We start from the raw sequence: 23,640 nt of genomic DNA, 5'->3' as shown, positions 1-23,640 counted from the left end.
TCATGTGCTGCTTGCTTCCTGCATTCACCGCCATGTCGCGATCTACTACGAATCTGACTCGTGGCTCCGATGCATTCTTCTGTCGGTCTGCGGTGTGCGGTCTACCAGCCAAGTCTAAAAAGGAGCGGACTTCTTGCCCTGCTCGAGATTAGCTCCGTAGCGGCGTATATGGGTGCCAGCAGTCAAAATTAGATAGATCGATAAATACGACGCAGTTTGCGACATGCATAATGCACGATGCACGCTGTGAAGTATAATCCAATGATATGCTCCGCTCTACTCTATACAAATTGGACGACTAATGTACAGCGAATCAGCCGGCAGCCCATTATTCAAGGCAGCCAATTCAAGGGGCTTTCTTTCCCGCCGCGCGAGCGATGCGTTTCTGGACCTCCTCTTTTGAAAGAATTTTGACTGCGTCTTTGGAGAAAACGTAGCTCAGGCCTGACCAGACTGTGGTCGCAGCGACGAGATATCTAGTTATGTTAGTTTTGCCTGGAATAAAGTGCGAAAAACGAGAATAAAAACGAAATAACAAAATAAATAAGAAGAAAAAGAAAAACAAAACAAAAAACATACAACAGCTGGGATTCGCATGTGGTCACCCACCATACTACTAACCAGCCGGCGTGTGGCTTAAGTACGGCTGAGCGGACGGGAAGCCCTGTTTTCCACACCCTGTGGTCGTATGTACCAGACGATCCCTGAACACACCTTTTACCCCGCCAGGACTTCCAATCCACCCAGACAAAAATGCAAATAACATGCAAACGCAGGAAGGAAATACGTTGACAACTTACTGAAATGCAGTCATTGCTTCGTTCAGATTCCAGGCATCAATGTATGTCGCCGGAAGCACAGGGAGGGCCATCGCGCTCCCGACAAGGAGCAGCTGCAGCGCTGTGTTGACTTTGGAAATGCCAGTTGGCTTCACCTCCGCAGACGGGAGGGAAAAGTCCCAATACCGCGCCATGGTCTTCGGGGGCGGTAATGATATCCATCGGTAGTAGATGGCAGAGAGGGCGAGGCCAACGTCCCGACCGAGGATAATCACGGCAAGCCACACTATACCTGTCAGGTTTGAAGTTCTCAATGCGTTGGACGGAACTTACCAGGTATTGACCCGTTGACTGCAAGACAAGCAACACCAATCGTCATCAGCAATTTATCAGCCATGGGATCAATAATCGTCCCAACAACTGTCTGCAGGTTATACCGTCGAGCGATATACCCATCAACAAGATCCGTGATGCCTGCGTATGCAAAGAGAGCCAACGCTGTGGCATGATAGTCGTACACCAGGAAATAGCCGACTAGCGGAGCAGCAATCAGTCGCGAGAAGGTGAGGATGTTGGGAACAGTGTAAATGTTCTCATGGGTTGTCGGCAGTGGAATACGCGAGAGAATAGGCGATTTCTTTGCGGGGGATCTATACAACATCAGAACCAAGCAACTTATGCTGGAGCTCAAATAATGGGAACAGACCCTTGCGACTTGTCTAGGTCGGTTGACTTCTTCGCAGAGCCCCGTTGTTGCAGCCTGAATCTTAACCTCCATTGCTGGGAAAGTTCGGCAGAGGCAATTCCAGGTCTCTTCTGTGGGCCCGTGGCCAGTGTGAATATTGATGCTCGAGACAAGCCCTGGCTAGGTCCCCTGCTATACAGCACTTTCCAGCTAGATGCGGTGGTGCTTGGTCCCATTTGATGAGATACCGGCAACCGAGAGCATAGTCTCGGTACATGGAGAGTAAGCGGACAGCGTGCCGCCATATTTTCGGATCACAGTATTGCCGATTTTAAGCTGGCCGAGCAAGCAATTGCTTAGAGGGTCCAACGAGTTCTCTCCTCAGCCTGGCTCACATCCAGGTGTGGAGGTGCTATGAACGAACACTCGGTTTCATATAGTCCAAACAGTCACCGTGCCTGATTTCTATGTAAGAATTGATGTTTTGGGCCAATCCTACTCCGAACTACGCTTTCTCAGGCCAGCAAACAGAGCTCACGTGGACACTGAAATCGACGTAATAAGGGCGCAGGAGCAATCAACGTCCAGTTATCCACTAGCTGAACGGTTGAGTAGAGACAACCCGCTAGAAGTAAAAGGAGCGACAATGTTAAATTTGTGGATATATCAAAGGCAGCGCTGAAGAAGGAAAATGAATCTATACAAAGGTCAAAGCTGATGAACTTGGAAGCGCCAGGCTCGGCACCTCGGGCCCGGATAATAGTTGATCCTGTCATGTGGCACTCCCTTCCAGGCATCACGAGGGTGACAGTTACTGAACAGGAATATAGTCAAGAATAATTACCGGAATGCTTCTATGCGGTTGCTTGATGCGTTGGGTTTCACGTGGTGTGTTGCACTACTGTGACTCGATCATGGTGATCGCCTAGGTGGAGATACCGGTTCGCAGCTCTATATATTCCGGCACCACAAGTTCACAACACATCGCACAGGAGCATCCAACAAAAACATCACTCACAGCGTTGTCGTCATAGCGGATTAATTATCGAAATGGAAAGGTCACAACATAGCAGCTTTCCCAAAGGCGGATATTTGACGACTCAGTCCCATGCGGGAGGCCTACAGCTGCTATCCTCATCTGACGCCGCAGCTCACCTGACAAGAGGATTTACCCTGTCTCCTGGAAGATTTGTCCGTCAGAAGATAAGTATGTTGGCACAGTTTAACACAATGTGCTCAACTGTCTTCCGATCAGACCCCCGGCGGTGTTTCTCCTACCTCAACAACTCCAATATCCATGGACCGTCTATCCTGTAACCACCCAAACTATAACCATGGTGCTGAACCATCTCACAGCCCCGGTTATAACCTCCACAGAGGTACCACCACAGCAGCCAGGACCGGACACCGGAAACAAACCCAAAGAGCGAGCCCCAGCCTCCGATCCAAACATCCCTGACCACCGGCTCAACGTAAACAGACCCTGCATCTATGAGCGTCGTCTTCCAGGCAATGCCTACATAACAGCGCACGTCCAGCGCCTCCAGCATGGCTACTATTCGACAGACGCCGTTTCAGACCGAGATATCGATCATGTCGACTTCCTCGCTGTTAGCTTTGTCTTCCACTCGCCGGACACTCTCAACCACCGCTTCAAAGCAGCAACCATTCGGGCCTCCCTCCACCATCCTACCCACAACTGCACCACCAACAGACAAGGCTCCAGCAGCTCCAGGTCGCGACAACACCGAACCAACCACCCGCGTTTCTTAATGCATGCACCACACCTGCTTTTCGGCTCCGTCTCCCCCGAGACCCTTCAATGGAGCTACAGCCTTGCAGGCACCCTCGGCATCGCGCAGCTCCCGCTCATTGCATCCCTCTCGCCAGCCGCGGGTCTCAACGGACGATACAGAAGGTACGAAATGATGAGCATACAAGGGTCAGTCCGCACACTAGACGGGGCCGCAGCAAGCCAGATCGTCTGGACAATTGAGGAGAATACACTGCAGCGCTCGGGACTACCCCGTGAATTCACATTCGCGATGCTCATCGCAAAACCGGCACCCGAGAGCCGCGTCCAGTTTGTTCTGGACATTGAGCCCATTCTGCAGAGCTGGTTTGGGTCTTACCCCGGCTGGTGGCTGGCGCTGTTACGAAGATATCGCGCAGTTAAGAGGAAACGGGGTGTGGATTTCAGAACGAGTGTCGGGCAGCGGTTTGGCGGGTCCGTTAGGACATATTCTTCGTCGTCTTCGAGGAGGGGTTTTAATTTTGCGACGCTGGTGGCTGGCTTCGATGAGTACGTCTCTTTGTCTGGGAAGAGGACTGCGGTAAGTGCGGGCTTAACACCCATACCGGATACCCCGCGCAAGACATACATAGTTATACATCTGTGATGCTGACCAAGGTCTTTAAGGTTGTCGCCGGCGGAGATACACAAGACCAGACAGATGGGCAAATGCCATACCCATTCCCACTTCCGAATCCAAATCCAAATCCTAACCCAAACCCAAACCCGAACCCGTTCCAACCACAAGTGCCATGGCGTGGAGACGGACTATGGCCGAGGGAACCTCAGAACTCAATGCCACGCACAAGCGTCCGATTCGACCTTCAAGCCGCCGATGGGAATGCGGATATGACGGCAACTGCACAGAACAGGGGCCATAACAGTTACGGTGCCGGCAAAGAAAACATCAGCAACAGCAGCGGCAGCAGTAACAGCCGCGGCCGCAACAGTACCCAACGCAGCAAGCCGCGGCGCGAATGTTATCAGCCTCTATAGAGAGAAGGAGGGAGGGAGAGAATACGTAATGTCATGACAGACCGTTCTCTCATGCACCAAACATCCTGTTATCTCCCATCTGTACACTAACTAGCATGGCCAATGAGCGTTGAACATTATGATCTACTGCAGAAATTACTAGGTACGTATCGAATACCACTCGTTTGGAAAATTCTATCTTGTACGACCCAAAAACGTGCATAAAACGTGTAAAAAAGCCCGAAAGTATTTGAAATCATACCAATGTCCCTCATTGGCGGGGGTTCTCACCAATACGCAAGGCGGGATATGGAGATATGGAGATAGAGGGGGTCGGATACCTCAGTCGCCACACATTCTGGATACATTGATCCTTCAGGTATAAAGCAAGGCACATACATTGCAGCCCTCACCAGCCAATCAGCCATCATCCCCGTCACCGTCAATAACCACTAGGAGTAAGTCAGTAAATAGCGGGGTGAGTTGCAACTGCATACCTCCCATTCCACTTCGCCCATCCCCATCCCTATCCCCATCATCCATACCTGATCAACCCTGCAGGCCCTGCACAGCCATCCCAGAGGCATCCAGTAGAAGCATCCAGCGCACCTGCCACAATGAGTCATAATACCGGACGTCCCGACCACAGTCCCATCCCGCCCCGTCTCCTTACATGCCACATTGACATACTCCATCACTAGTTAGTTACTACACTTAGTAACCACTAGCTACCTGCCTTGACATACCAGCAAGAGACGAAACGACGCAGCGCAATGCAAATGCAATGCACATTGCCACATATCGTCAGTACGGACTCCATAGTCCACGTAAGTCGCGGGACGCAGGCCAGGCCTGAGAGCAGACTCCGACAAACCAAGGCAAGGCCAATTCCTTCTGTACCCTGGAGGGAGATACTCAGCCAAGGACAAGGAGGAGTCCCTCGCAGGAGTGCAGGAGTTAAGGGAGTCCAATAGAAAAAAAAAAAAAAAAAATAACACGCGAGACAGAGCCGTGCACGCCCTGCACTTCTGCGTCTCTAAAGGTGCCCGGGCATTTATTTCTTTTGCTTGCCACGCGTGCTGAACTTTAACCGACATACCGCCGAATATGAGAGAAAAACATGGGGTATTCACTAGTTCTTGCATGTGGCGAAGAATGGCATTGTGAAGGAAGGGGTTCTCTGACGGTTGGAGACTGACTGATTGATCTCAATAAGATAGATGGCGATTCCTTGGTACTCCTTCAGTAAGGAGGGGAGTAGTGAGAGGCACCTAAGTAGAAGCTAGAGAGGATGTGTTGAAATTTTATTCTAGCTCGAGTCATGGACGTTTCCAAGCCTCCGCACAACCACCAAAGGGGAAGTTGAAGACAAGTGAGAGTGGTTCGGGGTATCCGTGGTTGATGGATGATGAACCATATAGTACAATAATGGATCTACGATCGAGAAGTGGGATGCATCCGTAGTCGCGACAATCTCAATCTGACGGTATAGTCGAGTCGAGTCAGCTGGATGTCCTCTAGAATGAGAGGCAAGTGAACTGCGCGTCCGGGTCGTACTATCGTAATACTTTTATCCCTTGCATTGGCCAGCAAGGCTGTTACTAAGAGACGAAGAACAAGTTTGGCCCTCATACATGCATGGAGACTGCAGAATCTCCTCCAAGCTCCTAGAGGCAATGAATGGCACAGGGGTCCCAGGATAGATGAAACTCCAATTGAGTACTCCAGTCTTAAACAACTATCGGGCTGCAGAAGAAAAGAAAATTAAATAGTAGTCATGCTATTCGGTCGGTATCGGATGATGCCATACAGTTTTAATGCGCTTGGCACATCAACATCAATATCAGAATAGCCGACAGTAAGAAAGAATATGCTCCGTCAAGAGCCAAAGCAAAAGAGATCAGATAACCGCCCTAAACCGTGCCGCCCGAACCGACCCATTGCTCGTAAACGCATTAAAGCCAAGAACGAAAGACAAAATGCTCAATAACCCCTCCCTATGACAGGACACTGAGTAGAAAAGAAAGGAAAAAAAAAAAAAGGCTGAACAAACTGTTTTGGGGCTCGTCATGTCGTCGTAGAAAAGGTCAAAATAAAAATAAAAAAAACCGCCAAATTATACCGCCATTATTCTCTTACGAGAATTCAGTGTATCATCAGGGTAAATAATTCATCATAGAGTTTATGCAGGGTCTATTTCCCAAACTGCCGCCCTTACAAAAAAGACAATGGAATGGGGAATCACGGGGGAGAATGACAAAGGGAATCATAACAAAACAGAAACCGGGGACAAAACAGAAACCGGGGGGATTAGAACGTAAAACGGGGTAATGGGGCGAAACAACCGGAACCATGCAAATTAAGCGGTTGAAATCAATCAATCAATCAATCATGTCATATCTGCGGCTGAGCAGAAGCCGCCGTTGGCCATGTCGTGACGGGGTAGTTCGCGTGGGTGGCAGGCACCGGAGCATTCATGTAGTATTGGTGACGCTCGCTTCCAGGATAATACTGGGCTGCCGAAATGGGGTGTGATTCTCGACGGGGCATGCTGGCGTCAAAGCTCATCCCACGGTGTTCCAAGGGCGAGTGAGTAGACCCGTCTAGCTGACCTGCTAGGCTAAAGCTTGAGCCCCGGGAATACGTGGCCGGTGTCGATGGGTCCATTGGAGAGGTTGCGTCGGTGGCAACACTTCGCGAGGAAATCGAAGAATTTCGATAGGCCGATTGACTCTGGTCCGACTGAGACCGGGCCCGTTCGTTGATGACTCCTGGAAGAGTCGGAATGCTGGCCGGGATAGAGGAAGGCAGTGCACCGGCGGCGCCATGACTGAGCGGATCGAAACTAGTGCCATACGGGGCTGGGGCGCGAAACTGGGCATAGTCCTCTTGCTTTTGCGGTTGAGGGATATGCGCCGGGGCTGTTGGCGTAGGCAGGTAAGCCTGCTGGGTGGGACCCGGTCCAGTAAGAGGGAACCCGGGAACTGTAGTCGCCTGTGAAGGATGGGTTACCGATGCGTAGGGGTTCGCGTGCATATAAAAGTCCGTATGGGGAGTTGGCATTGGGTATGACGCTGGTCCCATCATCTGAGGACGATAAAAGAATGAATGATTTGGGTCGCTCGGGTTTTCGATTCCCACGGGCTCAAGCTCATCGATTGGAGCTCGGAAGCTTTGTTTTTGGGTCAGCTCTGCTCGGGGTCGAATGAACTTGAGTGACTCGACCGCAGATGGTGGCGCCAGGTGAGATCGCATCACGTCGTCCACGCTATAGTACGAAACAAGGTGGTGAGTAATGCCAGAGACGGTTACGCTCATCGTCTTCTTCACCAACCCCATATCCTTGAAGCCGTAGGAATCTACCAACGAACCGACCAGGGCTCTCTCGACGTCCGTCTGATGAGGCCGCTCTCCAAACCCACCGGCCGTTGGTGACGGAGAGTAGCTGCCGCCGTTGGTTTCCTGTCGCGGGTATGGCTCCCCAGGTCTTCCTGCCGGAATGGGGCGCCGGGTTGTCTTCTTCATCGCCCGCTTCTTCTCGCCTGGAGGGAACGGCTTCTCCAGCTCGCGGTAGACCAGGAAATTACCCAGGATACGACTGGGACTCCATGTTACACCGTCTGTCCATCGCTTGATTCCCGACGAATGCTCCTCGTAGATGAACACGCTCCCACTGCGCACCAGATGGCTGCGCTCTCGATCGTGGGGTCGACGCGGCACATGGTGCAGCACCCCGGCCAAGCATGCTTCGAAGAGGATTAGAGCATCCTGAGTTGTCGCGACGTACCCCGTGAAGGTCGGCTCCAACACCGTCGAAGTACCATTGACCATCGTTCCAGAGTATTGTATTTATTATCCGCTTGTATATTGTGCCCTGAACTCTGTAGAACGGAACCTAGCGGAGAAGAAGCCCGAGAGTGAGTTAAAAACCACGACGATCAAAGTTTCGGAAGAGGTTTGTGGCTGTCACGTAAGAGCGAAATCGATAAGAGTATATATAAGCTTGAAGCCGATGAATAGAGTAAGATTGAAAGGAGTGTCGCTGCCGCAGTAAAGGGTCCTGAGAGTAGGTTGGACGGTTCTCTTGAGAGCTCGAGCAGACTTTCTTCAACTTTTGACGGAGAGGTTTAGATAGAGAAAGAGAGAAAGAGAGGGCGTGCGAGACGCAAGGGAACCGAGTAAATAGTTCCAGAGCTGGCAACGTAGGGAGGCGGCGGCGGCGGGGACAGATCGGACGAGGAACGGGGAAGGCAAAATAATAACCTCAGTGCTCGCTCGTAAGGACAAGAAGAGGGGTGTGGAATGGCCGCACAGGAGGGAGGGATTAGCCTCCGGGATCGAAGGTAGCGAGAATGACAGGTCCAGGAAGTTCACAGGTTCAGCAGGCGTACCAGTGGAAGACAGGGTGGATAGCGCCAGTGTTTAAACAGCTTTCCCCCTCCAGACTACTGACTTTCCGGCTACCAGAATCCAGAGTTGCGAGACCCAGATCGACAGCAAGCACGGACCCGGCCTGGTCGTCTTCCTTCAAATAAAACGCAGCGCAGCGAATGGTCGCAATGGAGCGATGAATCTGGCCCCAATTCCAGCTGGGGAACTGGGTCGGATGGTGGCTCGCTGGTTCCACGGTCTCTGATCGGGATCGAAGACACCCTGCCCAGAGCTTGGGAGAGATGAACCAAAGTTGCCAGATGAACCTGCCGGCAATTCCCTGCCTGAAGCTGCTGTCAGGAAGAAGTTAAATCACTGCGGCAAAAACTTTAAAGGCAGAACGGTTCTGAAAAATAATGGTAGATAAGGGACTGGCCAGGAGAAAGGATGATCGCAGGGCGATGGTCAGTCTGTTGTCGTCGTGACCGTCACCGTGGGCTGATCGGTGCGCTGACACTGTCGAGGAAGGAATGAAGGAGGGATTCAGTGAAGCAGTGAGCAGCACATTATTGTGGCAGACCAGAATATGATTACTATTATTAAGGGAGGCAAGAGAAGAGCGAGCAGCAATACTTTTAAGGCCCTGATACTATGATGATCCAAGTGATTATTATAAGATCGAGATTGGCCCGCCCAGCTTGCAGGCCCCAAAGTAAGGAAATCCTTCCTTTTTTTTTTTTTTTTTTTTTAAATTAATTATTTTCCTTTTTTAATAATAATATTTTCTGGCCTCCAAAGTGCACCAAGATGGTGATCAGAGCGAGGATGATAATATGAAACAAAAACGAAAATAATAATTAAATAATAATTTCGAGAAATAATAATAATAATAATAATGGTGGTGATGAATGGCAGACTTGCGAGGGCGAGCTATGCCGGAAACGGGGTAGTGCGGGTTCAGAAACCGCCTGCAGCAGCGCAGACCAAGCTCTTGCGAGCGTCTCTCTCCCTCTCTGTCGTCGTCTGTTGAGACGGAGACCAAGACTGTTGATGAGGACGAGGATGAGAGGCGGGGCGACCCAGAGTTGGCTGACGAGTTGAGAGCGCGGGTGGAGGCTGGATGCAACTAGTGATCCCAAGGAGCAGGAGCACCGACGGTGGATCGCCTCTAGGAAATGCCCGCGGATCCAGCTGGCGATGTGCAGGCAACTCCACGGCCTCTGGACGGTGGATTCATATGACAATCGAGTCTGACACTGACAGTCGAGCGGAGCTTCTGGACTGGGAAAATCAATCACTCAGAGTGACGTTGACTGTTGACTGTTGACAGCGGCAGGACTATAAACCCAATCAAGTCGCATCAAATGAGAGTGGGCAAAATCAACCGAAACCACCGGGCTGGGAAGATTAATGAAGACTTCTGGTCGGATCGTTGGTAAGGCACAGGAGCTTGACTGTGTTGGCCGTCGGCGGGGAAGGAGAAGCAGGAACCCCGTTTTTCTGCTGGGTTCTCAGTGCTCACCACCATCCCCTCACCCTCACACCCCAAAGCTCCTGAGATGACGTTCTCTACTCCGACTCTGCTGCCTCGTATTGTTCTGTGATCTGCCACTGATTAATATTGGCCTTGTCGGGATCTGCTCCAGCCCAAGCCCCGGCGACTAAAGACGGTCGCCAGATAGATTGCATTACTCCAGAGACGCGGCCCTGGAAGAGATGATGTCGATTATTGGAGGCTAGAGCAATAACCTACCTGAGTCGTCGCGGTCATCGCCCCAGCGCTACCATGGATAGTCGCCAACCAGGCTAACCAGCCCAGGGACGCGACCAGGTGGAGCGATGGTCAACTGCCCGCGCCGACTGTGGTTGGGGAGGAGGGGTTGGGCGGATCACGCCCAAGGGCGACTGGATGACCTGGAAGAGGATCCCTTCCTCACAGACGAGCATCGCTGCGAAGCCAGCTGCTGCGGCGCTGCTTCCAAGCGTCGAGCGCTTGAACTGCCTGGCTGCCAGTGGCTGGAGGCCGAGGAGCTCACTTGCCCCCTACGGTAGTCAGACTAGCTGGAGAGCCTAGCTCTCATATCTCCCTTTCCCAAGATCTTACATCACATCAATCGCCCATCATCATAACTCTCGCATCGGAGATTCATTGCTCTAGGTGCGCTTCGCGTTCCAACCCCGGAGTTGTTTTCCCTCCCCTTCCTTCTCCCAATGTTCGCGTAACTTCTATTTCTCTCGCAAATGTGGTTCTGAAAACATGGAGGCGGCGATATGGAGCTCTCCAGGCTAGCAGATTTGAGGGGTTGAGTCCAGGTGGATCATTGCCTCGCAACTGCCAATGAAGCCAATGTCCCTGGCGGAGTTCAGGATGAGATGATGTGCACTGGTCATCGAGTCTTCTGGGCCGCGCTAGTCCTCTTAGTGCGCTTAGGGGCGGAGGAGCCTGGGTAGACTAGCAGACTGTGCGCGTCAGTTTTGCGACGGTGACCCTATCCCTGGTCGTCTGAATATTGCCTCATTCAAATCTCCTGCTGCACTGCCTCCACTCGCCAACGTTATCGCATGGAGGAAGGATCCGGCTCCTGCACACGAGACACCGCTGAAAGTTGCTAAGTTCCTGGCCATGATGCGCAGTACCCCAGGTATACACACACACACATACACACTTTTATACACATACACAGGGTGCATTCAGCAGACACATGATATGACCGCCTCGAAAATCTCTCATTCCTCGTGTCTTGTGATAGGAACTCGCTGGGTAGTCAAGGCGTCCAGATCTCGGCAAAAGAATTGGGCTGCAGGTTTTGGACGTCACTTGGGATCTGAGAAACTAGGAATCGTTTCGCATCCTTAACCCCCTCCACATCAAATAATAATTCAAAACGACTTTCCCGACAAAGCTCGTCCAAGATCATTTCGTAACGCCCCAAATTGGTAAACGCGGTCCGAGCTTTGTGGAAGCCAGTGGAATTCCCAGATACCTGACCTGCTCCCGATCTTGTTCTGCCAATGATAGATACAAAGAAGGAACAACGAACGACCTTTTTTTGAGCATGGGCAGATTTCATGATTGTGACTTGGCCCGTTGTCTTCGTCAGCTTCCAGAAAGCTCGCCAGAGGGTGATGACTGGTGATGACTGGTGATGACACGGCAACTGTGACGAGTGGACGGGGTCTGGCAGTGACGGCGACCAGCTGCCCAACCAACCCAGAGAATCTTAGCAAGGGGACTGTGCGCATCTCCAAGACGAGTAGCCTCAGTAGCCTGCAAATTTGGATCGAAGCCGATCCTCTTCGTGTCCACTACGAGTAGTCTGTCTTGCTATTCTTTTTTCGGGAAGCCCGGCATCTATGATCTGCGCCGCTTATCCAAAGTCCAAGCAGATCAAGACGGATCATTATTGGAAGAATCCAGAACTGTTGGGACCATCGTTGAACCGTCCTTATTAATAATTAATCCTGTCGGGCACATTCGGGAGGCCTCCAAACTTGGAGGGTGGGTGGCAGAAGCGCGACTGGGAGGTCCCTGCCTTCGTCTGATGCCGATCGCCTGCTCTAAGCGAGCCCTCTAGCTATCCCAAGGAAACTCGGACAGGGCGAGAAAATTGACATGTCTAGCTCTTTGCAAGAGATATCTCCCCACAAAGAAGATATCAAGTGGCTTTTAAGTTCTACTGGAGAGGTTCCACACAGACAATGGGGGTCCGAGAGGCCAGGGGTTTGGGGATTAGAGTTGCTTGGACTGCGAATCCTCGGGACATCGTCAGGATTCAGGGCCCATTTCTTGAGCTTATATTGGACGTTCACAAAACTTTCGCGGGAGATCCCCCGTAGATCCAGTGAGGATTCAAGGCCCTGGTAATTGATGGCGGCAGACCTCAAAGGGGGATATCTCGACGACTGGATAATGAACAGAGTGTTTCCGGGGGGCCGGACCTTACTCACACCCGGAAACACCCCTGAGTATTGAGGATAACAGACAGAGATGACCAGTACGGAGGAGTGTCAGCGGACATTAAGAGTCCCGACCACGCGGGTGAACTCTAAACAATTACCGTTGGTGCGTGTTTGTCGAAACTCAATCCTGTCATATGGAAGTTAAGAACGCCTTTATCTGGGGAAATGGGTCAAATGGGCGCTCCATTTGGTCGCATTCATACGGCGTGGGTCATTCTTACCCATGAACGACCCCAATCCTTGAGCCCGGGCAAGTAGACGCTTTCCAAGAAAGAAACGCAAAGACAGGGTAAATTGCATGGTGCTGCGGAAGAGTAGACTCATTATTTGGGATGGGACTGCCGGGACCGGGGGTCCTGACTCTTCGGGTTCTGACTGTACTAAGTGTAACTAGATGGTATGCAGTTACATGAGCAGAATTGCGATATATCTTATGTTTTCAATGCATGCACTGTACAAACTCGCACGCCTTGTGAGCTTGGTAAGCAGAAGCATGAACCACTGGGGAGGCAATATTCCACTCTGAATAGTCCACTCTGCCTCGTGGCCCCCTCGGCAACTCGTGACTAATGACGCCGTGAATTGCGGTGCTTCTGAGGTTGAGAGGGAGATTCGTGGCTGGTAATTGCTCACTACTGGGGCGACTATCGCCACTTGCAATGAAGGGGCCTGCATCCGGTTGTGTAGTCTACGGGCGAAGCGCAATCGAAAGAGAATATTGGATTTGGTCAGTTGGGGCCGTGATGCGCTCTATGATCGGGCCCGCTCGGGAGAAGCGCGCGCTTTGTTACCAGGGAGGGGGAAGGTGGGCAAATGGTCGCATCCCGTCACTTCGTCAAGGAGTGCTTGTTATTGGACTCCACGTTGAGGGCTTCGTATCCTGTCGGTGGATTGACTAATGAGGATGGACAACTGATGATTTGTCCTGCCCGAATACGCTGGCGACGCCACAGACACTGAACCATCCACCTGGGCCAGAGGCCAGAACCAGGGAGCTGCATTCCGCCGTTTTCCTTGTTCGACAGCGTTTTTTATTTTATTTTTTTCAATCCCCTTCCTGACTGGACAATTCCATGTTGTGACGCGTGATTGGCTTGCTGTTTGGAAAGTGTTTGCGGACGTGGTGCAGGATGTGACTGAGGAGGTTTTCCCGCAGCAGACCAAACATACTGACTGGGCTCGGTCGCTGTTAAGCCAGGTCTTACCTGCTATTCGGGAGGCAAATCCGAGGAAAGGAAATGAACAGGGACGATGATGTGGCGTTGGCGATGGCGCTGGTTGTGACGCTGTCTGTCCCGAGACAGCCCAGAGCAGGAACTTGAAAGCGCGACAAAGCTGACAGATCTCGGATTGGATCGAGCTGAACTGGTCGAACAAGTGACGGTGTTACGCCAACTAATGAGACCAAAAAGGCCAGAACAGATCGATGGAGACGCTGGAGATCGCACACGGCCGCGGGACGGGCTGAGCTGGAGGACGCGAACTCGCTTGCGGGCTTGGTCTTGGATCGGTGTACATAATTTCAAGACACGGCAACGGTGGCTTGGAAAAGAAATCACCATCTTCCACCCATTCTCAAGGAGCCCAGAGGAGGGGGATGATGAAACCCCATCACAGGCTTGCTCGCTTCATGCAGGGCACAGGTCGTTTGCGTCTCCCAATGCAGGTGGCTGATTTGAGTAGGAGGAACCCAGCAGGAGGATTGTGATGCAGTTTCAAAGATCAAGCCCCTGACAAAACGATAAAAAAAAATAACCCTGGCCTTGAGGGTATTAATTCCTGGCCGATTGGACGGCTACAGTTAATTTCGCATCGGCAGATTCCCATTGGAGTGCTGGGGCAGAATTGAAAGCTGAGGATAAACAGTGAAACAGCAGGCCGGGGGGGCACGCTGGAAACGCGGCGGCTTGGCAATAGCGGCGCTGCTCTGGTGCAGCAGCAGCAGCATCATCAGCTTCATGCTTCTGATAGGTTTCCAACTCCGCGAGCCTGCATGGGCTCCTCTTCCTGCGCTTCTCCACACGCTCGTGTCTTTTTTGTTGCTCTTGAGATTCATGATCTGGCCTCGACAGCCCGGACCCAGATCACCATGGCAGTCACCACTCACCTCTCACCCGTGTCCACTGCCCACACTAGCCAGTGCTCAGCTTGATCTGCATTCTCCGAACGAGAAGGTGGCCGCCCATCAATGATCTGTCTCGGAAGTTATCCACCTCCCAGCGAATCATATGGGTTGAGATATTCTGACATGATGCTCATTGCGGATTTCGCAGCCTTCTCCCCTTCTGGTGACCGGCCGCACGCTGCCCCTACCAATGGTCTCCTGCCTTTTGCTGACGATTAGGCTAAGCATTCATGCGGGGGCGCAAAAGTGCCATCTCGTCGTGGAGGCTGTGGTGCAGCGGCGCTTCCTCCCAAGCCCAACTAGTCTCTGTGTTGACTAGTGCTGAGCACGGATCGCCACAGCTTCCAACGAAAGGCCAGATGCATGTTAGACTGCCAGAATGTTAGGACTGAGGAGGGTCAGTCGTGCGACTCTCCTCGGAGGAGTCTCTGCTCCTGTTCCTCTAATGATCATCTCCACGCGAGACAATCGCTCGTCTGTCTCATTTAGCCTTTGGCTTCTCGGATGAACTCCTCCAGGAAGGCAACCAACCCGAGCTCCCCCCACACTGAACTGACTAGGCTCAGGGCTGTCAGAGGCAGCATTCGTAGACGATCGTCTCACCTGCAAAGGTACAGAACATGATTCCCACCTCTCAGCCTCTCAGGTGAGCCAGAACGCCTGCAGGCCCTCGACCCGCTGTGACACCGTTGGGATTCAACCTCTTCCATGTGAATAGTAACAGTCGTGCCTGCAGGAGCTGTGCCGCCCGGAATCACGTCCTTTAGCAGCAATCCCGGGGTATCAGAACGAGATAGGGCTTCTCTCCGGCTGAACCTGGAAAGACATGATGAACCACCGCCGTCGATCCAGGTTGCAAGATCTCTAACAAAAGTCAATTAGATTAACTCCGAACCTCAATTTCGCATGTACCAAGCTGACCCTGAATCGCAATAGTCAGCATATCCAAGCATGCAGCTACCCGATTATTTATTGACGGCTCGACTGGGACGCTGCTTGGCTGTAATAAAACATCTGAACAGCCTGAATCTTACCAAATCGGCAAACTAAACTAGTTAGTATTGCAGGTGTTGATCACAGTACTCGCCAAGTTGGAAGGTGCATCCCAATTATCAATCCATAGTCATATTCTGGATCAATTCTTCCAGAACGGTTACTCAGCCTGCAGACTTGACTCACAGAGCAATGGGAGCTGGAGCCTGCCAATAGTGACAGGCGATTCTCTAGTCAATGACCATGTAGGGAGGAAGTTTGCGTCCATGTGATGAAGGGGTTTCCGTCGTCATACGTGCAACCCCAGATAACAGACAACTCCCTTGCATGAGAGACCCATTTCTGTGGATCTATACGGAGTCACTTCCTCCTTCACTTTGCGACCCAAAAATGGACTGACACCCGAGCTGCCCTGGCACCTCTACCTTTCCCGCCGATATCCTCCAAGAACAGCTCTAGGTAATCAAATTGATTCAAGCGGTCAAGTTCCAGCCTCCCTCCTCAACAGCGACAAGCTGATTTTTTTTTTTTTAAAAAAAAAAAAAAAGAAAGAAAGAAACGAAAAGAGAGAAAAGAAAAGAAAGGGTAGGGCCATGCAAAAACGAGATCAACAGTCAACGCCCAGCAACTGAAACAAGCCTCCTTCGCGCGGCATGCAGGTCTCGCAACGCATCAGCTTCTGCCTCCCTACGCAGTCCGCACTTTTGTTTACCTCCATGACGTAGGGTGTAGCACGTAGTTATGTCTTAGCATCCAATGACCATTCCTGGTGACGAATTTCCGCCGCCGTGGAGGCGCACAGGATTGTGTAACTGGTTTTCCCGGTCTTTTGCTGTTGGATCAGGGGGGAGGGTGGGAGGCCCTTTGGTGATGTTACTGATGGTGTTTGTTGAGGTATACGGGCGGTAGTTTGCATGTAGTTGTCCGGATGGATGGGAGAGGGACTGCTACTACTAAGCACCAGCTACGAGGTGGGCGGTTGTAATTGTATTTGTTTATTGTGACTGGCGTAAGTTGGTAATAGTAGGTAATGTACATGAGAAGCCGGAAGTCAGTAGTAATAGGTATGTCCACATAATATACCACACGAAGGAAATAGGAAATGCTGTCTATATAACTCCAAACTGCCGCTATTGCGCCTTGTCGCTGAATCCAATGTCAAAGCTGATGGTCAATGATTAATGCGCCTTATATCATACACTTCACGGCTGGGCTTCGCAATCGAAGGCGCAGCAGACCTTTTTTTTTTTTTTTTTTTTAGGTCGAGATATCATCGGGTGTCTTTTCCAAGTCCGACGTCTCCGTGAAGACCTCCCTGGTTAAGTTCCCGTTTTTTCGGAGGTGAAGGAGAAGTAGCAGAACGCCGGCTGGGGTCACACCCTCGATTCGCCGAGCCATGCCGATGTTGGCGGGCCGAACTCGCTCCAGTGCCTGTCGTTCTTCCGCGCTGATCCCATGGACAACACTGTAGTCTAGGTCGGGCGGGAGGAGGACGTTTTCGTCCTGTCGCGATCTGAGCGCCGCTCGCTGTTGTCTCATCACATAGGGAGCATATCGGCCCTCGACAGCGACCCGCGAGCGGATTTCGGGAGCGAATGACGAGGCTGTGTATGCGGTGCCTGACGGGGCCTCTATATGCGGGATCAACTCATCTAGGTCAGTCTGGTCACTGCAGAGAAGGTCCAGACCCGACCGGATGGTGCCGTCAAGCCGGACTTTGAGACCTTTCCTGCTCCAAGCCGTTGCTGACAATTTGGTGTTGGAGAGAAGAGTATGTAATTCGTTGATCTGGGCTTCCGTGTCGCTGAAATGACTCCACCTCTTTTCCTTCACAATGCCCGCCTGGTGTGCCAGGCGCGTAAGACGTAGGTCTGCGTTGTCAGCTCGTGCTGACATACGGAACTCGCTACGTGCAGTGAACATGCGGTATGGCTCTGATACACCCTTGGTGATGAGGTCGTCGATCATGATTCCGATATAGCCGTCGGAGCGCGTGAGCGTAAGAGGCTTTCGTCCCTGGGCAGACAAACCAGCGTTGGCACCTGCAATTATCCCTTGGCCAGCGGCTTCTTCGTAGCCTGTCGTTCCGTTGATCTGTCCAGCGAGATAGAGCCCGCTGATCAATTTTGTCTCAAGCGTTGGCCACAAATTGCGAGGGTCGATGTAATCATATTCCACACCGTAGCCCGGCTGGAGCATCTGGACGTTTTCCAAACCACGAATCGTCTTCAACAACTCAAACTGAGCTTCCTCTGGAATAGTCATAGAAATTCCATTGGGATAGATGACCTCGTTCGGGGCGAAACCTTCCGGCTCCAACCAAATCAAATGCTGCGGCTTTTCCTTAAAACGGATGACTTTGGACTCCAAAGAAGGGCAGTATCTCGGGCCTTTCACGGTCTCGCGGATGTGCACTGATTTATCCAGATTGGCGCGGACGACATCATGCGAGTCGTTGTTGGTATGTGTCAACCAGCAGGTAAGCTGGGCTTCGTCGTCCACTTGGACCCGATCATTGAGATACGAGAATGGTAGTGGCGGCGAATCTCCTTTCTGCACCTCCAGCGCCGAGAAATCTATCGTCTTCTTATCCAACCGGGGAGGCGTTCCTGTCTTTAACCGACCTAGCTGGAACCCAGCTTCCCGAAGCGATTTGCTCAGGCCAAACGTCGCGGCTTCACCAATCCGGCCAGATGGGAAGACCTTCAACCCGATATGAATTTCGCCTCCTAGAAAAGTCCCTGTCGTAATCACCACTCGATTGGTCGGTATCACCTCGCCAGATTCCAGTCGAACCCCAACAATCTTGCCAGCCGGCGCAGCAGGGCCAGCCGCAATGTCATCCTTCGAAACCACAATATCCGCAACCTTGCCCTCCAAAATACTCAGCCCTTCGGTAGAGAGAAGTTCTTCACGCATGTAATTCTTGTATAGATCCCGGTCGATTTGCGCCCGAGGACCCCATACGGCTTGACCCTTGGATCGGTTGAGGACTTTGAACATGATTCCAGCTTTGTCAACAATCCGACCCGCGACTCCATCCATAGCATCCACCTCCCGAATCATTGTGCCCTTCCCAATTCCTCCAAAACTCGGATTACACGAGCATACTCCGATGTTGGAAATTGAGGGTGTGATTAGCGCCGTGCGAGCGCCTGAACGAGCCGCCGCAGCACATGCCTCAGACCCGGCATGGCCACCTCCGATGACGACCACATCGTAGGGTCTACCGATAAAAAAAAAAAAAAGAGTTAGCAAATTAATCGATCGATTCCGAGGAATATCTCATACCGCGTAGACTCAGCAACCGACGCCAAACCGCGAAATCCACCTACGGCCCGTGACCGAGGGCTAATTCCACATCGGAAAATTGCCCCTGAGCGTGCCCGGAAAGCCATTATAACGCAAAGTTCGATGGCAGGCAATTCCAGCACTGCTTGAGGAACTAAAATCTCCTAAGTTTATCTTTAATTTTTGGCTGACTTATCGCATCACGTGTATCAATGGCAAGGCGGTGAGGATCCTATTATGACATACACGCCTTTTGATCCCCACTCTTCTACAGGCGATCGAGCCTCAATCAATCTTCAGGTACGGAGTAGACCAAACTGTAATCTTTGTAATTAAAGGCCACAAGAGCGTTCTCCCCAAGTAGGTGCCGAATACACGTAGTCCATCGAGCTGAGGGAAACACTGGCTGGATTTTGAATAACAATCTTATCCCCCTGCTTGTCCTTTAGCGGGCCTCGCCCAACAGATTTTCGTCAAACGCTGCGCCATCATCGACCAATTGCGGGGCGGCATTTTCTCACCCCGCGGTCCATCAGCGGTTTTTAAGCTGATGCAATCCAGCGATTTTCTCCCTACAACCAAAGCACTCTTCTCCACTGAACTCATCCTCTAATACTTCAATTGTTAGTCAAAATGAAGGCCTACTGGTATGACAACAAGCCGGTACGTTCTAACCCCGCAGCATCTATCCCAGACCACTCGGACACTAACGAGACCTACAATGTATACAGGGTGACCAGCGCGAGCCCCACGACTCGGGCCGTCCGGTCTCAGAAGATTACCTTGCTTCCCTCGGCGTCATCTATCACCATCTCCCGGAAATCGCCGACGTCGATGTGCTTGCTAAGGAACGCGGCTACAAGAACCGCGACGAGATCGTCGTTGCACCCGCTACAATGGGCGAGGCGTACGAGTCCAAAGTGAAGATGTTCTTCGCTGAGCATCTCCACGAGGATGAGGAGATCCGGTACATCCGTGATGGAGAGGGATATTTTGACGTCCGTGGGAAGGAGGACGAGTGGGTGCGGATCAGGCTGGTGAAGGATGACCTGATTATCCTCCCCGCTGGCATCTACCACCGTTTCACGACGGATGATAAGAACGTAGGTTTCCTCATTTACCTTTTCTTTCTCTTTTTCTTCATTTTTTTCTTTATTCTGTATTGAGCTTTGGGCAATGCTGACGCAGATGTGGTACAGTATATCAAGGCGATGCGCCTCTTCCAGGAGGAGCCTAAGTGGACTCCTCTGAACCGTGGGCCAGAACTCGATGGCAATCAGCATCGTAAGGCATATGTTGAGAGTTACAACGTCCCTACTGTTGCTGCCAATTAGGAGGCTGTTGAAATCTGGGTTGTTTAATGGTGCCTAAACCACGATATCGGTTAAGCAACTGTAAATCATGACATAATGAATATGAATCTATATTTCTTATTATTATTTCACGTACTCGAAATAGTTATTCCGTGATGTATGGTATACATAGCATTCGTAACCTCAATTAGGGCCAGACATATCGGGCATGGACCCAGGCATGTGGTAGTCGTCGCCCAAGCTCTGCTCTCGGGTTAAGCTCGGACTGCGAGCACCACCAGTTTCAACTTGGTAACTACTTGTTCGGGAGACGACATCGAAAGGAATCGGTGGCCGTGGGCCTAATCCTCGAAACCGAATGGCTTCTGGCTCATGATCACCATCATCGCTCCGAAGTGGTCCGCCCAGATCGACCGATATTGCTGATCGAGAAGCTGTATTAGAGCCAGTTTCAGAGTCGTCGCCCGTTCGCACGCCTGTCCTACCCATGCGCGGCCAGAGATCCGGGAGCCCCACAACTTGCACTCGAGGCTCGACGACCCTCTCTTCAAACCAGGCATGGACCCGTGCTTCTACCAACTGCGCGACCTTAGGCACATCCTGAAGTCTACTACGAGAGCCAATCAGGGACCGCACGGACAGGTCCAGTCGATAGTCGGGTAAGAAAGAGAACGCAACATTGCTCTTTGGTGAAGATTTCGGCGGAACGTCACCGCCCTGTGCATCAGTCGGTTGTTCTCTGGCATGGTTATCCCCCTGTTGTGCCTCTGCTGTTGGGGGTGACGGCATAGGAGAAGGTGTATGAAGTGGTGGGGTAGATGCAGGGACAAGTGAGATGCAGAGTGTACCCGAGAACCGAACAACAGATACCGACAGGGCGACAGGTAGGATAGCGGAGCACGGCTTAGGGTAGTTGAGAACCAATGATGTTTCGACGGCGATGGAGAGGTTATCGTCACTCATATCTACGTCCATCAAGGCCTGGAGCCTGCCACCGTCGGACATTGGGTCGTCGACAGCAATTATACGGCAATTGCTGAATATGGGAAACTCCTCTCCAAGTGAAATATCCGTGACTGCGATCTTATCGATGAAAGATGGCTTCTTCTCTGGGTTATTCAAAGCCGCATTCAATGAATGTAGGATGGAGGATGTCCGAGAGTCCTTCAGGAGATATGCCGTCTGCCTATACTGCGCCACTGTCTGAGCAATCAAAACGTTGAACCAGTCCAAAGACTCGGGTTGGTGGGAAGAATGATGTATCCGGTGTCTGCCATGTTTCGACGACGGGTTGGGCGGGATCGCACTATAGTATGTTTTTCGCAAGATCGATCGCGTATTGGTCGCAGACGACGGGACTGGACGAAGGACATTTGATGTAGAGGGTTTCTCCCTCAACGATCTAGGAGGCGCATCTTGGGAGAATATCGAATTAGAGCGTCGATGGGTCGAAGCCCGAAGGCCACGGGATGGCGGCGGCGGTGCCTCGCCAAAAATAAAAAACTTGATGAAGGCGCCAATCAGCAGCACCACGGAGAGCTGACCCAGAAGGAACCCTTGCGTAAAGGACAAGCTGCGAATCTAAATTAGCAAGCTACCGGAAGAGCAAGAAGAGGCGGACAAACGAGGACTGGGCCGGTACAGGCGTGACTTCACCTAGAGAGTTCGTCAGTGAGGGGGCCATAAGCAGAGTCCAACCAAGGGAGGCAGGACATACCTTGCTGAAAAGCCATTGTCAGCCGCTGTAGAGCGTCACCGTATGCCCATGACTCGTCCTCGTACTCAGTAGTTGAATGAAGCCAGGCGGCGAGAGGGGCCCTCAAAAAACGAGGTAGGAGTTGTGGCGGGAGTGACGCCAAGTCGGAGGAGCAATCGGAGCTCGGTAAAATAGTAGCTCAGTGACGATCATCAGAACAACTTACAGCTTACAACATCGCAGCCGCCAATAAAGCTCGCATTTTGCACTCTTCACGACGCTTGATCATGGATACGGCTTGATGAATCTGTAGCCTAGTTCATTAGGCAGCAAACAACACCCGACAGAAATAAGAACCTCTTTTCTACCCCGCATTTTCTTTCTCACCTATACCCATCTCTGCATAATACCGACCTATAACCATGCGACCAACAACACCCCTACAGCTCTTGCTGCCTCTTCTCTGTCTTCTCCCCTCGTCGCTCTCTGCAGGCGACTCGCAGCGAAGTCCACCGGGCAAGAATGCCATCCTTCTCTCCCAGGTCCACTCTCTTACACTGCGAGGTGGTCGACTTACCAGCTCCCGTCGCGTATCGCCCGTCCCACAACTAAAATGCGCCGGTCCTTCAAAGCGCATATGCAACATGTACGAACTAGATGCTATGAGGTGTACTAACGAGGGCTACGGTTACGACGAAGAGGACGTCCAGTGGACCTGCACCGCGTCCCTCCCCGGCGAATTCAAGCTTGGTTCGACAGATGTGGTGTGCGAGGGCTATCGCAACGCAGACGACCCGTGGGTTCTGAAGGGGAGCTGTGGGGTGGAATATCGGCTACTTCTGACCGATCAAGGAGAGCAGAAATTTGGACATGGCTCGTTCGATGAAAACAATTGGTGGCGTGGCCAGAAGCCGTGGGGACGGTTCGGCGATTCTCACTCGCTCCTGAATTCTTTGGGTAACCTACTCTTCTGGGGCATCTTTCTTGGAGTTTTCCTCTGGATCATCTTTGCGATGCTATGGGAATGTTTTGGTGGGGAAAGAAACCCGCCACGACCCGGTCGCCGCTGGGGCTGGGGTGGTGGTGGTGGTGGTGGTGACGGAGGACCATATCCTGGCGATCCTCCTCCGCCATACAGTAGCAGCTATTCTTACAGTCCTATGCCTGGACAAGGTTGGAGACCGGGATTCTGGACGGGAGCTATGACCGGGGGTGGGATTGGGTATGGTCTGGGAAGGAGAAACGGCCGCTACGATTCGCCATATGAGGGAGGGCGCAGGCGTGGTTATGGTTCTGGCGAAGGGAGTTCGTCTTCCTCATCCCGATTCTCAGCGCCATCTTCGAGCACTGGCTTTGGCTCTACGAGCCGCAGGTGATTTACCTGCTATGCTTGCGACATTCTACTTGGACAATAGGCTTGGATTGTCTGTTGCATGCACCTGCACAATTAGTTCAGCTCACCACTGGGTGTAATAAATGACTCTGAGACCATGCACCAACAGACTGCGATTTGTAAGTTGAATTTCATTGACGGGATAATCATCTTGGTCATTTCCACGAATATTCGTGATTCAAATAATTTGTTAACATTAACAACGCCGGAAAGCACCTAACCACCCTAATGATATATAGTTGCCCTGAAACCCCAGTTCGCCAAATT

The 23,640-nt window shown here is 51.8% G+C and overlaps 7 protein-coding genes across 7 annotated transcripts; 3 read left to right on the top strand and 4 right to left on the bottom strand.

Annotated features, from left to right (window-relative positions):
• Positions 1 to 346: 346 nt before the first annotated feature.
• Positions 347 to 1,440, bottom strand: ASPVEDRAFT_136888 (cardiolipin synthase; the record flags this gene model as incomplete). The annotated part of the gene is made up of 3 exons (XM_040807335.1): positions 347 to 476; positions 801 to 1,065; positions 1,113 to 1,440. 3 exons carry the CDS (start codon positions 1,438 to 1,440, stop codon positions 347 to 349), a joined length of 723 nt encoding a protein of 240 aa, XP_040670452.1.
• Positions 1,441 to 2,798: 1,358 nt separating this feature from the next.
• On the top strand, positions 2,799 to 4,260 carry ASPVEDRAFT_197429 (uncharacterized protein; the record flags this gene model as incomplete). Its single annotated transcript, XM_040809234.1, has 2 exons — positions 2,799 to 3,797; positions 3,884 to 4,260. The coding sequence occupies 2 exons, from the start codon at positions 2,799 to 2,801 to the stop codon at positions 4,250 to 4,252; spliced, it is 1,368 nt and encodes a 455-aa protein (XP_040670451.1). The 3' UTR covers positions 4,253 to 4,260.
• Positions 4,261 to 6,625: 2,365 nt separating this feature from the next.
• ASPVEDRAFT_31134 (camp independent regulatory protein) lies at positions 6,626 to 8,062 on the bottom strand (the record flags this gene model as incomplete). Its single annotated transcript, XM_040810429.1, has 1 exon — positions 6,626 to 8,062. One exon carries the CDS (start codon positions 8,060 to 8,062, stop codon positions 6,626 to 6,628), a length of 1,437 nt encoding a protein of 478 aa, XP_040670450.1.
• Positions 8,063 to 16,534: 8,472 nt separating this feature from the next.
• ASPVEDRAFT_64032 (tRNA modification protein MTO1) lies at positions 16,535 to 19,107 on the bottom strand. Its single transcript, XM_040815706.1, has 2 exons — positions 18,972 to 19,107; positions 16,535 to 18,906 (listed from the first exon to the last, which is right to left on the bottom strand). Exons 1-2 carry the CDS (start codon positions 19,076 to 19,078, stop codon positions 16,938 to 16,940), a joined length of 2,076 nt encoding a protein of 691 aa, XP_040670449.1. The 5' UTR covers positions 19,079 to 19,107; the 3' UTR covers positions 16,535 to 16,937.
• Positions 19,108 to 19,316: 209 nt separating this feature from the next.
• ASPVEDRAFT_44224 (acireductone dioxygenase (Ni2+-requiring)) lies at positions 19,317 to 20,410 on the top strand. The gene is made up of 3 exons (XM_040813007.1): positions 19,317 to 19,634; positions 19,703 to 20,074; positions 20,171 to 20,410. The coding sequence occupies exons 1-3, from the start codon at positions 19,605 to 19,607 to the stop codon at positions 20,303 to 20,305; spliced, it is 537 nt and encodes a 178-aa protein (XP_040670448.1). The 5' UTR covers positions 19,317 to 19,604; the 3' UTR covers positions 20,306 to 20,410.
• On the bottom strand, positions 20,231 to 22,273 carry mmm1 (ERMES complex subunit MMM1). The gene is made up of 3 exons (XM_040813006.1): positions 22,002 to 22,273; positions 21,910 to 21,940; positions 20,231 to 21,857 (listed from the first exon to the last, which is right to left on the bottom strand). The coding sequence occupies exons 1-3, from the start codon at positions 22,015 to 22,017 to the stop codon at positions 20,468 to 20,470; spliced, it is 1,437 nt and encodes a 478-aa protein (XP_040670447.1). The 5' UTR covers positions 22,018 to 22,273; the 3' UTR covers positions 20,231 to 20,467.
• Positions 22,274 to 22,411: 138 nt separating this feature from the next.
• ASPVEDRAFT_97225 (DUF1183 domain protein) lies at positions 22,412 to 23,137 on the top strand (the record flags this gene model as incomplete). The annotated part of the gene is made up of 1 exon (XM_040818780.1): positions 22,412 to 23,137. A coding segment is annotated over one exon (726 nt), but the record flags the coding sequence as incomplete, so codon positions are not given.
• Between the last annotated feature and the right edge of the window lie 503 nt (positions 23,138 to 23,640).

The sequence above is a fragment of the Aspergillus versicolor genome, assembly GCF_001890125.1.
Source record: "Aspergillus versicolor CBS 583.65 unplaced genomic scaffold ASPVEscaffold_8, whole genome shotgun sequence".
Classification (NCBI taxonomy): Eukaryota; Fungi; Ascomycota; class Eurotiomycetes; order Eurotiales; family Aspergillaceae; genus Aspergillus; species Aspergillus versicolor.
Note: the sequence above shows the minus strand (reverse complement) of the source record. Positions and strands in the feature narration are given on the sequence as shown.